At 42.0% G+C, this 15,957-nt stretch overlaps 1 protein-coding gene across 2 annotated transcripts in view; it reads left to right on the plus strand.

Annotated features, from left to right (window-relative positions):
• Positions 1–14,826, plus strand: part of LOC146074895 (ADAMTS-like protein 5) — a 53,022-nt gene extending 38,196 nt beyond the window's left edge. For both annotated transcript variants that reach the window (XM_083183581.1, XM_083183571.1), the window contains one exon: positions 12,789–14,826. In XM_083183581.1, the coding sequence (XP_083039707.1) occupies positions 12,789–13,096 (308 nt within the window). In that variant the 3' untranslated portion in view covers positions 13,097–14,826. The remainder of the gene's footprint in view (positions 1–12,788) is intronic.
• The last annotated feature ends 1,131 nt before the right edge of the window (positions 14,827–15,957 follow it).

Here is a 15,957-nt window from a genome sequence, read left to right on the forward strand (position 1 = left end):
CGGCGAATAATACATACCGATATATAGACGTTTTACAAGCGTTCATTACCAGTTATAATAACACATACCATAGAACGATTAAGCGGGCGCCGAATGAGGTGGATGGCTCTAATGCGCTGGATGTCTTCAAGACGATATATGGCGATTACTTTAGAAGTAAGAAAACAAAGGCTTGTTTAGCGATCGGGGACCACGTTCGTATCTCAAAATATAAGGATATATTTCAGAAAGGTTACGAACAGAGTTTTTCTGAGGAAATATTTGTAATACGCGGAGTGAACACTAAAGGACTTAAGCCGCTTTACACGTTGGAGGATCTCTACGGGGAGGCTATAACGGGTAGTTTTTACCCCGAAGAACTTCAAAGTATACCGAAAAACTATAATAGGATTTACAAAGTGGAGAAGATTTTAAAAAATAAGACGGTTAGAGGGAGGAAACACGTATTAGTCAAGTGGCGTGGATACCCCACAAAATTTAACAGTTGGGTCGCTGCATCGGAGATAAAAGATATATAAACAAAGAGGAAGATGGATGACAAACCCTTCTACATAACATTGCCGAGTAACGCCTCAGCCGATACATTTCCACAAAATAAGATTTCTGACTATACCACAAAGTTAGCAAGGCCGATAGACTTAAGTGGAGATTGGGAAGTAGCTCTTACAGAAATACAATACCCACACACCTGGAATACAATCGATGTGCGTGATTGTGTGTTGAAAATAACAAAGTGGGATGGGACGAGCGGTACAGCAACGAGGGTTTGCGTTAAACCGGGGTTTTATGAAACCATCGGGGCGTTACTGTTTTCTTTCAACGCTGAAATTGACCGACATAAACTGGATGGTTTAAAACTATTGTACGATCCGCTTGAACGAGAGATAATCATCGACAACAAGGCGATGTACAACATCACAGCCGGTCCTAAATTGTCGAGAATACTGGGGTTATACCCGAAAACTAAGTTTTTAAAACCGTGCGCCGACATCAGCGGCGGTCAATATACGCTCTTCGTGTACACAGATATTATCGAACATCAGAGGGTCGGTGATAGTTATGTTCCGTTGTTGCGTACCGTTGAAATAAAGGGCCGTAACAACGAGATGGTCACTATACGGTATGAGAAGCCCGATTATGTTCCGTTGTGCAAGACGCATTTTGACACTATAGCCATAGAGATAAAGAATGATCAGAACGAAAACATGTCATTCAAGTTTGGGAAAGCGAACGTGAAACTACATTTCAGACGCCGCAAATCCGAATTTTATTAAAGACAATGGTGGCCGTTAAAAATTATGGCGACCCGGGGCTCTACGCGCAATATTATAAAACACAGGCCGGTAATGGATTACCCGGTTTTCACGGCAGCGCGTATATGTACGGGTGCGGTTTAGGTGGAATTTTTCGAAGCCTGTTCAGAAAAGCGGTACCGCTTTTCCGAAGAGGGCTGGCGATAGCAAAGCCCCACGTGAAGAATGCAGCACGCAACATCGCGAAAGACGTCATCGGACAAGCCACAGCGGCTGTTGTGAGCAAAATACACGACGCAAATCAAGCGAAGCAAGATGGATCAGGTTTAATCTATGCCAGGAAAGGGGCGGCTAAAAATAAACGGAAGCGGGCAATACGACTTCCGACATGGTGCAGACCCCTTTTAAACAAAAAACGGAGCAGACGCGGCTTAATTAAAAAAAGGAAACCGAAGCGAAGGGTCGGTGATATTTTTTAAGCATGTCTTTCATACACAATGAATCCATGGAATGCGCAAAATCTGAACTTGACCTTTTTGACGTACCACCGACGCAGACCAGCGTAGAGAAAAGCCTCTACGTCGAAGTTCAACCTTTGGCGGCATTATCCGAGACCGCGCCGCTTGAATTCTACATAGCGGCCAGCGGTGAACACTACTACGATCTGAACAACACGTTGCTGTACGTGACCTGCAAGATCGTACGGCCTGATAACACGGCTATACCTCAAGACGCCAAGGTCGCTCTTATTAATTACCCCATAGCAACTTTATTTAGTCAGGTTGATGTCACATTGGGCGATAGGCTAATATCGCAGTCCAATAATCTTTACGCTTATAGGGCCTACATAGAGACCATACTGAATTATAGCTCAGATGCGCTATCCACAAAACACACAACTGGATTATTCTACAAAGATGTGGCTGGAGAACACAACACAAGAACCCTGGATGGTGTAAACACAGGGTTTATAAAAAGGGCAAGAACAACGGCACAAAGTCGAACGGTTGAATTATTGGGGCCGCTACACTGTGACCTTTTTCATCAACATAAACTAATATTGAACGCCGTGGACTTGAAGATAAAACTCATCAGAAACAAAGATGCTTTCTGCTTAATGTCTGCTGAAGCGGAGGCCTTTAAAATTCAGATTGTTGCAGCGTCCCTGTTTGTGAAAAGGGTTCAGGTCTCACCCGCCGTCCGGATTGGACACGCCCAGGCCTTACTGACCACCAACGCCAAATATGCGATCGATAGAGTGGGCATGAAGATCTATAGCATACCGACGGGGAGTCGCGTATTTAATTTAGAAAATCTGTTTTTAGGACAGGTGCCAAAAACCGTTATAGCCGCTTTTGTAGATAATGAAGCGTTTTCAGGAGCCTATGACAAAAACCCTCTACGGTTTGAACATAAAAATGTAAACTTCGCATCCCTATACCTGGATGGAACACCGCATCCGGCCAAACCATTTCAACCAGACTTTGAACACGGTAATGCGGTTCGCGAGTATATGTCGCTCATTCAGATCACAAATAAACAGAAATCAGATTCGGGTATACTAATTGACCGTGAAGAGTACTAATGGTAAAGAGTTTCTAAACAAAGTCCTAAAAAAGTTGTTAGAAAAATACGGTATACAACATTTCACAACCAATAATGATGTGAAAGCAGCCGTTATAGAACGCTTCAATAGGACTTTAAAAACACGAATGTGGCGATATTTCACGGCGAATAATACATACCGATATATAGACGTTTTACAAGCGTTCATTACCAGTTATAATAACACATACCATAGAACGATTAAGCGGGCGCCGAATGAGGTGGATGGCTCTAATGCGCTGGATGTCTTCAAGACGATATATGGCGATTACTTTAGAAGTAAGAAAACAAAGGCTTGTTTAGCGATCGGGGACCACGTTCGTATCTCAAAATATAAGGATATATTTCAGAAAGGTTACGAACAGAGTTTTTCTGAGGAAATATTTGTAATACGCGGAGTGAACACTAAAGGACTTAAGCCGCTTTACACGTTGGAGGATCTCTACGGGGAGGCTATAACGGGTAGTTTTTACCCCGAAGAACTTCAAAGTATACCGAAAAACTATAATAGGATTTACAAAGTGGAGAAGATTTTAAAAAATAAGACGGTTAGAGGGAGGAAACACGTATTAGTCAAGTGGCGTGGATACCCCACAAAATTTAACAGTTGGGTCGCTGCATCGGAGATAAAAGATATATAAACAAAGAGGAAGATGGATGACAAACCCTTCTACATAACATTGCCGAGTAACGCCTCAGCCGATACATTTCCACAAAATAAGATTTCTGACTATACCACAAAGTTAGCAAGGCCGATAGACTTAAGTGGAGATTGGGAAGTAGCTCTTACAGAAATACAATACCCACACACCTGGAATACAATCGATGTGCGTGATTGTGTGTTGAAAATAACAAAGTGGGATGGGACGAGCGGTACAGCAACGAGGGTTTGCGTTAAACCGGGGTTTTATGAAACCATCGGGGCGTTACTGTTTTCTTTCAACGCTGAAATTGACCGACATAAACTGGATGGTTTAAAACTATTGTACGATCCGCTTGAACGAGAGATAATCATCGACAACAAGGCGATGTACAACATCACAGCCGGTCCTAAATTGTCGAGAATACTGGGGTTATACCCGAAAACTAAGTTTTTAAAACCGTGCGCCGACATCAGCGGCGGTCAATATACGCTCTTCGTGTACACAGATATTATCGAACATCAGAGGGTCGGTGATAGTTATGTTCCGTTGTTGCGTACCGTTGAAATAAAGGGCCGTAACAACGAGATGGTCACTATACGGTATGAGAAGCCCGATTATGTTCCGTTGTGCAAGACGCATTTTGACACTATAGCCATAGAGATAAAGAATGATCAGAACGAAAACATGTCATTCAAGTTTGGGAAAGCGAACGTGAAACTACATTTCAGACGCCGCAAATCCGAATTTTATTAAAGACAATGGTGGCCGTTAAAAATTATGGCGACCCGGGGCTCTACGCGCAATATTATAAAACACAGGCCGGTAATGGATTACCCGGTTTTCACGGCAGCGCGTATATGTACGGGTGCGGTTTAGGTGGAATTTTTCGAAGCCTGTTCAGAAAAGCGGTACCGCTTTTCCGAAGAGGGCTGGCGATAGCAAAGCCCCACGTGAAGAATGCAGCACGCAACATCGCGAAAGACGTCATCGGACAAGCCACAGCGGCTGTTGTGAGCAAAATACACGACGCAAATCAAGCGAAGCAAGATGGATCAGGTTTAATCTATGCCAGGAAAGGGGCGGCTAAAAATAAACGGAAGCGGGCAATACGACTTCCGACATGGTGCAGACCCCTTTTAAACAAAAAACGGAGCAGACGCGGCTTAATTAAAAAAAGGAAACCGAAGCGAAGGGTCGGTGATATTTTTTAAGCATGTCTTTCATACACAATGAATCCATGGAATGCGCAAAATCTGAACTTGACCTTTTTGACGTACCACCGACGCAGACCAGCGTAGAGAAAAGCCTCTACGTCGAAGTTCAACCTTTGGCGGCATTATCCGAGACCGCGCCGCTTGAATTCTACATAGCGGCCAGCGGTGAACACTACTACGATCTGAACAACACGTTGCTGTACGTGACCTGCAAGATCGTACGGCCTGATAACACGGCTATACCTCAAGACGCCAAGGTCGCTCTTATTAATTACCCCATAGCAACTTTATTTAGTCAGGTTGATGTCACATTGGGCGATAGGCTAATATCGCAGTCCAATAATCTTTACGCTTATAGGGCCTACATAGAGACCATACTGAATTATAGCTCAGATGCGCTATCCACAAAACACACAACTGGATTATTCTACAAAGATGTGGCTGGAGAACACAACACAAGAACCCTGGATGGTGTAAACACAGGGTTTATAAAAAGGTCACAGTGTAGCGGCCCCAATAATTCAACCGTTCGACTTTGTGCCGTTGTTCTTGCCCTTTTTATAAACCCTGTGTTTACACCATCCAGGGTTCTTGTGTTGTGTTCTCCAGCCACATCTTTGTAGAATAATCCAGTTGTGTGTTTTGTGGATAGCGCATCTGAGCTATAATTCAGTATGGTCTCTATGTAGGCCCTATAAGCGTAAAGATTATTGGACTGCGATATTAGCCTATCGCCCAATGTGACATCAACCTGACTAAATAAAGTTGCTATGGGGTAATTAATAAGAGCGACCTTGGCGTCTTGAGGTATAGCCGTGTTATCAGGCCGTACGATCTTGCAGGTCACGTACAGCAACGTGTTGTTCAGATCGTAGTAGTGTTCACCGCTGGCCGCTATGTAGAATTCAAGCGGCGCGGTCTCGGATAATGCCGCCAAAGGTTGAACTTCGACGTAGAGGCTTTTCTCTACGCTGGTCTGCGTCGGTGGTACGTCAAAAAGGTCAAGTTCAGATTTTGCGCATTCCATGGATTCATTGTGTATGAAAGACATGCTTAAAAAATATCACCGACCCTTCGCTTCGGTTTCCTTTTTTTAATTAAGCCGCGTCTGCTCCGTTTTTTGTTTAAAAGGGGTCTGCACCATGTCGGAAGTCGTATTGCCCGCTTCCGTTTATTTTTAGCCGCCCCTTTCCTGGCATAGATTAAACCTGATCCATCTTGCTTCGCTTGATTTGCGTCGTGTATTTTGCTCACAACAGCCGCTGTGGCTTGTCCGATGACGTCTTTCGCGATGTTGCGTGCTGCATTCTTCACGTGGGGCTTTGCTATCGCCAGCCCTCTTCGGAAAAGCGGTACCGCTTTTCTGAACAGGCTTCGAAAAATTCCACCTAAACCGCACCCGTACATATACGCGCTGCCGTGAAAACCGGGTAATCCATTACCGGCCTGTGTTTTATAATATTGCGCGTAGAGCCCCGGGTCGCCATAATTTTTAACGGCCACCATTGTCTTTAATAAAATTCGGATTTGCGGCGTCTGAAATGTAGTTTCACGTTCGCTTTCCCAAACTTGAATGACATGTTTTCGTTCTGATCATTCTTTATCTCTATGGCTATAGTGTCAAAATGCGTCTTGCACAACGGAACATAATCGGGCTTCTCATACCGTATAGTGACCATCTCGTTGTTACGGCCCTTTATTTCAACGGTACGCAACAACGGAACATAACTATCACCGACCCTCTGATGTTCGATAATATCTGTGTACACGAAGAGCGTATATTGACCGCCGCTGATGTCGGCGCACGGTTTTAAAAACTTAGTTTTCGGGTATAACCCCAGTATTCTCGACAATTTAGGACCGGCTGTGATGTTGTACATCGCCTTGTTGTCGATGATTATCTCTCGTTCAAGCGGATCGTACAATAGTTTTAAACCATCCAGTTTATGTCGGTCAATTTCAGCGTTGAAAGAAAACAGTAACGCCCCGATGGTTTCATAAAACCCCGGTTTAACGCAAACCCTCGTTGCTGTACCGCTCGTCCCATCCCACTTTGTTATTTTCAACACACAATCACGCACATCGATTGTATTCCAGGTGTGTGGGTATTGTATTTCTGTAAGAGCTACTTCCCAATCTCCACTTAAGTCTATCGGCCTTGCTAACTTTGTGGTATAGTCAGAAATCTTATTTTGTGGAAATGTATCGGCTGAGGCGTTACTCGGCAATGTTATGTAGAAGGGTTTGTCATCCATCTTCCTCTTTGTTTATATATCTTTTATCTCCGATGCAGCGACCCAACTGTTAAATTTTGTGGGGTATCCACGCCACTTGACTAATACGTGTTTCCTCCCTCTAACCGTCTTATTTTTTAAAATCTTCTCCACTTTGTAAATCCTATTATAGTTTTTCGGTATACTTTGAAGTTCTTCGGGGTAAAAACTACCCGTTATAGCCTCCCCGTAGAGATCCTCCAACGTGTAAAGCGGCTTAAGTCCTTTAGTGTTCACTCCGCGTATTACAAATATTTCCTCAGAAAAACTCTGTTCGTAACCTTTCTGAAATATATCCTTATATTTTGAGATACGAACGTGGTCCCCGATCGCTAAACAAGCCTTTGTTTTCTTACTTCTAAAGTAATCGCCATATATCGTCTTGAAGACATCCAGCGCATTAGAGCCATCCACCTCATTCGGCGCCCGCTTAATCGTTCTATGGTATGTGTTATTATAACTGGTAATGAACGCTTGTAAAACGTCTATATATCGGTATGTATTATTCGCCGTGAAATATCGCCACATTCGTGTTTTTAAAGTCCTATTGAAGCGTTCTATAACGGCTGCTTTCACATCATTATTGGTTGTGAAATGTTGTATACCGTATTTTTCTAACAACTTTTTTAGGACTTTGTTTAGAAACTCTTTACCATTATCGGTTTGTAGTTTCCGCGGTACGTCCCCCTGTTGGAATAATTTTTCAAAAGCCTTAGCGACAGTCGTCGCGCTCTTAGCAGTCAGACTTTCAGCCCAGGCCCTCTTACTGAATATATCGATGACGGTTAGTATATATTTTACGCCGTCGTTGTGCTTTGCCAGATCTATGAGTGATACCAAATCACATTGCCACTGTTGATTTATATCCGATACGCATATCATATTCCTTTTATAGTTTTTTCTAGCCGGTTTGTGCAATGTGTACGCGTCTTGCTCTTGTAACCATTTTCTCACATCGGATCTTTTAAATTTATTTTTCAAAGCTTTATAATATTTATCAAAGCCGCAAAAACTCCCCGGCTTTAATACGTTATAATAACTGGCTTTCAGCCGGCTGTTTTGATGATCGGCGTTGCGCGACATCCTACACAAATCAAATTTGATATAAAACAAGATCTACAGTTCTACGAATTATATATCTGTTGTATACCATATTTTTCTAACAACTTTTTTTTAGCATTATGTTTAGAAATTCTACCAGCTGATTAAGATATCGCGTACTTTATATATGTGTTATTTCACATAACCAATATCAGTGTATGAAGTTACAGTATCAAACCAATTATATTTTAATACGGGGGGGGGTTAATATTATTTATACCACTTTCATATCAAACGTGATACGGGCTTATCACGCGCTATCAAGTTTGATATCAAACGCGGATAAATGGGGGCGTGGACAAACTGTATAAAAGGGGCGTGGACCTGTCAAAACCAATTAGTTTGAAGAAAAAGTGTGCCTTATCTACTTACACTATACCCCTAGATGAATTCCCTGAGGGGTGTAGTTTGCAAAATGGGGTCACTTGTGGGGGGGTTCCACTGTATTGGTGCTTGGGGGGTCTTGCTAATGCGACATAGCACCCACCAACATTCCACCAGAATCTGAGCTGCAAAATCCAAAAATCACTCCTTCCCTTCTGAGTCCTGCCATGCACCCAAATGGTATTTTTTGGTCACATGTGAGGCATTGCCGTACTCGGGAGAAATTGGGGCACAGATTTTGGGGTGCTTTGTCTCCTTCATTCCTTGTGAAAATGAAAAATTTTGAGCCAGAACTGCATTTTTGTGTAAAAAATGTAATTTTTCATTTGCACAGCCCAGTTGTATCAAAATTGGTGAAACCCCTGGGGGTTTGAAATGTACACTATACCCCTAGATGAATTCCCTGAGGGGTGTAGTTTGCAAAATGGGGTCACTTGTGGGGGGGTTCCACTGTATTGGTGCTTGGGGGGTCTTGCTAATGCGACATAGCACCCACCAACATTCCACCAGAATCTGAGCTGCAAAATCCAAAAATCACTCCTTCCCTTCTGAGTCCTGCCATGCACCCAAATGGTATTTTTTGGTCACATGTGAGGCATTGCCGTACTCGGGAGAAATTGGGGCACAGATTTTGGGGTGCTTTGTCTCCTTCATTCCTTGTGAAAATGAAAAATTTTGAGCCAGAACTGCATTTTTGTGTAAAAAATTTAATTTTTCATTTTCACTGCCCAGTTGTACCACAATTGGTGAAACCCCTGGGGGTTTGAAATGTACACTATACCCCTAGATGAATTCCCTGAGGGGTGTAGTTTGCAAAATGGGGTCACTTGTGGGGGGGTTCCACTGTATTGGTGCTTGGGGGGTCTTGCTAATGCGACATAGCACCCACCAACATTCCACCAGAATCTGAGCTGCAAAATCCAAAAATCACTCCTTCCCTTCTGAGTCCTGCCATGCACCCAAATGGTATTTTTTGGTCACATGTGAGGCATTGCCGTACTCGGGAGAAATTGGGGCACAGATTTTGGGGTGCTTTGTCTCCTTCATTCCTTGTGAAAATGAAAAATTTTGAGCCAGAACTGCATTTTTGTGTAAAAAATTTAATTTTTCATTTGCACAGCCCAGTTGTATCAAAATTGGTGAAACCCCTGGGGGTTTGAAATGTACACTATACCCCTAGATGAATTCCCTGAGGGGTGTAGTTTGCAAAATGGGGTCACTTGTGGGGGGGTTCCACTGTATTGGTGCTTGGGGGGTCTTGCTAATGCGACATAGCACCCACCAACATTCCACCAGAATCTGAGCTACAAAATCCAAAAATCACTCCTTCCCTTCTGAGTCCTGCCATGCACCCAAATGGTATTTTTTGGTCACATGTGAGGCATTGCCGTACTCGGGAGAAATTGGGGCACAGATTTTGGGGTGCTTTGTCTCCTTCATTCCTTGTGAAAATGAAAAATTTTGAGCCAGAACTGCATTTTTGTGTAAAAAATTTAATTTTTCATTTTCACTGCCCAGTTGTACCACAATTGGTGAAACCCCTGGGGGTTTGAAATGTACACTATACCCCTAGATGAATTCCCTGAGGGGTGTAGTTTGCAAAATGGGGTCACTTGTGGGGGGGTTCCACTGTATTGGTGCTTGGGGGGTCTTGCTAATGCGACATAGCACCCACCAACATTCCACCAGAATCTGAGCTGCAAAATCCAAAAATCACTCCTTCCCTTCTGAGTCCTGCCATGCACCCAAATGGTATTTTTTGGTCACATGTGAGGCATTGCCGTACTCGGGAGAAATTGGGGCACAGATTTTGGGGTGCTTTGTCTCCTTCATTCCTTGTGAAAATGAAACATTTTGAGCCAGAACTGCATTTTTGAGTAAAAAATGTAATTTTTCATTTGCACAGCCCAGTTGTATCAAAATTGGTGAAACCCCTGGGGGTTTGAAATGTACACTATACCCCTAGATGAATTCCCTGAGGGGTGTAGTTTGCAAAATGGGGTCACTTGTGGGGGGGTTCCACTGTATTGGTGCTTGGGGGGTCTTGCTAATGCGACATAGCACCCACCAACATTCCACCAGAATCTGAGCTGCAAAATCCAAAAATCACTCCTTCCCTTCTGAGTCCTGCCATGCACCCAAATGGTATTTTTTGGTCACATGTGAGGCATTGCCGTACTCGGGAGAAATTGGGGCACAGATTTTGGGGTGCTTTGTCTCCTTCATTCCTTGTGAAAATGAAAAATTTTGAGCCAGAACTGCATTTTTGTGTAAAAAATTTAATTTTTCATTTTCACTGCCCAGTTGTACCACAATTGGTGAAACCCCTGGGGGTTTGAAATGTACACTATACCCCTAGATGAATTCCCTGAGGGGTGTAGTTTGCAAAATGGGGTCACTTGTGGGGGGGTTCCTAAATTTTAGCATCTTATGGTGCCTAGAAACCTACATGGTGCCTAAAAAATAATCTCATAAAAAGGAGGCTCCAAAATCAAGTAGGTGCTCCTTCTATTATGAAGCCTGTGGTTTGGTCAACGTGCACACTAGGGCCACATATAGGATATTTATGAAAACAAAAGAATTGGGGGAATCAATTTTTAGTCACATTTCTCTAGTAAAATCTACTGTGTTCCTTAGAAAAATGTATTAAAATTGCAAATCTGCAAAAAAAATGAAATTTTGAAATTTCACCTACACTTTGTTTTAATTCCTGTGAAACACCTAAAGGGTTAACAAACTTCCAAAATGCTGTTTTGAATACTGTGAGGGGTGCAGTTTTTGAAATGGCATCATTTATGGGGGTGTCTCACATACAAGTCCCTCAAAGTCACATCAGAACTGAACTGGTCCCTAAAAAAATCAGTGTTTGAAATTTTCTTGAAAATTTGAAAATTTGCTATTCATATTGTAAGCCTCCTAGTGTCCAAAAAAATTAAAAGGAAGTTGAAATAATGATGGAAACATAAAGTAGACATATGATCTATGTTAGTTATTAACTATTTTGAGTGGTATGATTATTTGTCTCACAAGCAGAAAATTTAACATTTTGAAAATTGCTAAATTTTCCATTTTTTTACGACATTTTGGTATTTTTCACAAAAAAACACAGACTGTATCGACCCAAATTTACCACTAACTTGAAGTACAATGTGTCACGAGAAAACAATCTCAAAATCACTGGGATAAGTAAAAGCAAAAAAAAGTTATCCCCACTTAAGTGATACATGTCAGATTTGAAAAAAAGGGCTCTGTCAGGAAGGCAAAAACAGGCTGCGGCGGGAAGGGGTTAAGGATAACTTGCTTCAGGAATCCTAACTTGCTTAATGACTGTACAGGTGCTAATCTTTCACCAATAATGGGTATATATATATATATATATATAGTATGGGCAGATAAGAAACTGTAAATAAATAAAATAATTGTATAATAATAGGAAATGTTTAACAAGAGGAGATGTGTAATAAGGGGTTATGTATTGTATTAATAACAGGAGATAACAATTACATCAATGTGCTGTACAGATAGTATCTATACTTTTAAAGCACATTTAGGGTTATCCTATTAGCCCTGTTCATTTTAAGTACAAAAAAAGTTCTTTTTTTTTTTTTATGATTTTAGCCTGATGGTGACTATCAGCCTATTGTATTAAAGCATGTGTTTTTTTTGCGGATCATAGCAAATGGGATACAGGATAAGTGCTGGATCCGTGTTTTATTGCTGCTTTGAAGGGGCTGCTTAGGCATCCAGTGCATAATCCCTGATAAGTGCCAGCATCTGGGGGACAGCGTTCTGGCATCGGGGCTAATAGGATGGTCCCAGGGGAGTCCATTAGCAGCTGTAAATTATGGCTACTGATAGGATATTCCCCTTAAAGAAACTAAAGGTGCCCACACACTCGAACGATTTTTTGGCCGATTGTCCGATTTTCGCTAAATCGGCCGATATATCGTACGATATTTACCGATAATCGGTCGAAAATCGGCCGATATCGGTCCGATGCGCGCTCCCGTGGATCTTTAGCTGAATCTTCTGATCTTACGTGCTGCACAAAAGATCAGAAGATTTATCAAAAGATCTATAGGAACGCACACAGGATCTTAAGAAAAATCTTTGGTATAGATGTGTGCTTGCCTGAAATCTTCGGTCCAGGGCGGACCAAAGATTTGAAGGCTAATTTATGCGCACATCTTAAGATCGCAGATCTTTCTAGTGTGTGGGCACCTTACCTCTATGCAAAGTGCACACTATTTTTTATTTCACCTATAATAAAATAATAAGTAATAAAATCATTTTTGTCTATCCCTCTCTGCGCAGTGATTCATGGAAAGATTTTGGGAAGGAAGATAATGGGACAAGAGACACGCTATGACACAGAGGTGAAGCATGTATATAAGAGCAAGTTCCCCCTTGTGCACCGTGAATATATTTGGGTGACTGACAGGTGCAATTGTCCCAAACTTCAGGATCATCAAGAATATATAATGATGGCTTCAAGACATATGAACTATAAACGAACATTGAATAGGATCTTGCTCACCCCACAGAGTTATGTCAGAGTCTGGTCACAGAACGAGGAAATACAGGTGCAGCGCCTCAGTAAAGTGTGCAGAACATCCTCCTGAGGCCTCTGTGCAACTGATTCTCTGTTATGTGTGTGCAGGTGGACAAGACTACAGGCTCAATGCCATAAAGCACAGGGTGAGCTGGGGACAGAGAACACCTGTAGCCAGCTACAGCGCATGGGAGACGCTAGAATGTAAAAAAGGGGCACAAGCTAATCAAGGGAATTGCATTATGCGATGTTGTGTTCCTTTGGTTTCACAAATGCATCAGTATATAAAGACAGCACACTGATCTTCACATCAGTGGTGTAGCTAGGTGCCACGGTGCCCAGAGCAAGGGCATATTTCGCAACACCCCCCTCCCGCGCGCGAGGTGAAAAGGGGGCACGGCCTAACATTATACCACACACCGTAATGCCCATTGCACATTTTAGCGAACTTTGTAGTACCAATCACACATAAAGCCACATGCCATAATGCCCATTACACATAAGGCCACACATGATGCCCATTGCATACTATATAACACACCGCAATGTCTATTACATACTATATAACAAACCGTAATGCCTATTACACATTTGACACATAAGTGTCACTTACCTACATGCTCGATGCCAAGGGGCTTCATGCTCGATGCCAAGGGTGACAAAAATTGCTTGTTGCCCAAGAGGACTGACATTGCTCATTGCCAAGGGGGACTAAAATTGCTCGTTAACCCTCGCTACACCCCCATATCTGTCACGGCCCATAAAATGACAGTTAGAAGCTGATTGGGCCACTTCTGCATTTTATCGCTCTCTAAAGAATCAATATGTGTTATCTTTTATTTAAAGGTCTATTTTATGAAGGGCATATACAATACAAGAAACTAAATAAAGGCTACTATTTATTAATATGTGGCGACAGCATAGATCATCTAGAGATAGCCATAGTGGCTGCAGTAGCCACATTAGGCCTCCCCATGCTTAGCAATCAGTCCTTAAATGTGTGTTTCTAGGCGAATGCATAGCCCCGCTGATAGCTAGCAGCAGTAGCTGAGGGTAGGTGCCAGGAGCATGCAGATACAGTACATGTCACAGGCTCATGATGGCATCAAAAATAACTCTCCTAAAATAAGACAGTCCAGCACGCTGCAGACAGGCACAGTGGGGAGCCAGGAGCAGGCGAGCTGGCGGTGCAGGCATGGCTCCGGCTCCCTCTGATCTTCGGCACTCAGAGCTCGTGCTCCGCCAGCTCCGCCCTCGCTCCGCCTTTGCTTCAAATCAGATATTGGCACGTACGTGTGCATACATTTGCACACCCCGATGGGAGAAGCTGTGCATATAAGGGACAGTGAAATGCAGGCTATATCAACTTGTGCTAAATTTATCATTTGTCTGTAGCTTAAAAGTAAGGGGGTGACTCAGGTTGGTTTGCAAAAGCAAACTCATTTTTTTTTTATAATTCAAATGTTTATTGAAACACCATTCAATTTAGTATTGAACATTATGTAATTATAGACACAAACTCCTTTTTTAATGATGTAACATGTGCAGAGAGAGTTACATTTGGGTGAGTTATTTTGCTTTTGTGAGCCACCATGAATTAGGCCCTAAGTTTGTTGAATGTTTATAAAATTGAATAGAAAAAGTGCAAATATAGGAGGCAGTTTTGTATTATTGTGCATATACCATATACCGTTAAAAGACTAGATTTATAAATGTTATTAGATGTTCCCGTTAAAAATTGAATATGAAAAAAACATTTGTATTGTAAAAATATCAGAATATATAAGATATCAGAAAATATGAATAACCTTAAGTATGTTATATAAAAGGTATAACTCTGAGTTCTGTTCATATTTGCACCAAATTCAACAGGTAAAACAAAATATACACCCTTCATTTAAACGAATAACATATTTATTTGGTATATGAATATAAAAATGAATAACTTAAATAACTGTACATTCATTATTTGCCAACAACATTACCCATTAATAACATAATAAGAAAGTATGACCTGCACATGACATCATGGTGTAACACTGAGGGGGTGGGGCTATAGGCACTATCTACTGGCTGCAGGGTGCAGTTCCTGTTCTGGGGTCAGCCAGACACTGGTGACATATGGCAGAGATGGTATATTGCCCTTGGGGACCTGTGGACTGGGAGATGCCACTGCTCATCTACCCCTAGTTATAGGCCTGTGTCAGAACACATCTTTCTGAGGCCCTTTCCTCTACAGCTTCCCTCTTTTATGCACCAAGCAGAGCTGATATTAAACATTTCCACAAAAATAGAATAGCTTAAAAAAAATAAAAATAAACTAACAATGTCCCCTGAATCCCATGATTACATTCTTGGGTACAACTTTGACGTTTTTACTTCTTTCCACCAGGCACGCTTACATCTGGGCTGCAATCCTGCAAACATTGTAAAAAATATTGTTATGAGCTGCAGAGAAAAGTGGAGGGTACAGCTGTGTATGACCTAAGCAGGCAAATAGTCATCACCCTATAGAATATTGGTGACTGTAACTGAAAATCTGCGCTACAGCAGCTTTGATTTGCCCTGAGATCCCTCAGGACCTACACCTGTGGTCCCCAACAAGACAAGAACAAGAATATTGGGAATCTCCTGGCTACTCAATGCGCTATATATATAATATAAAGTGTCACAGTAGGTGATAAAAGTAAATGGTACTTCCCCTTTAATGTGTTTTCTCCCAATAGGGGGGTTCCAACAACGAATAATGTAACGTCCAATAGATGTTTTTCAAAAGTCCAAAAGTCCAGTATACATTTTCATCAGATGATACATAGGATGAAAGATAGAGTAATAGGAAGGTTAGTGTCCCTCAGTGGTTAGTACTCTTGGAGTACTCAAGAGTACTAACCACTGAGGGACACTAACCTTCCTATTACTCTATCTTTCATC

This window comes from Crinia signifera, chromosome 1 (assembly GCF_055691185.1).
Source record: "Crinia signifera chromosome 1, ASM5569118v1, whole genome shotgun sequence".
Taxonomy (NCBI): domain Eukaryota; kingdom Metazoa; phylum Chordata; class Amphibia; order Anura; family Myobatrachidae; genus Crinia; species Crinia signifera.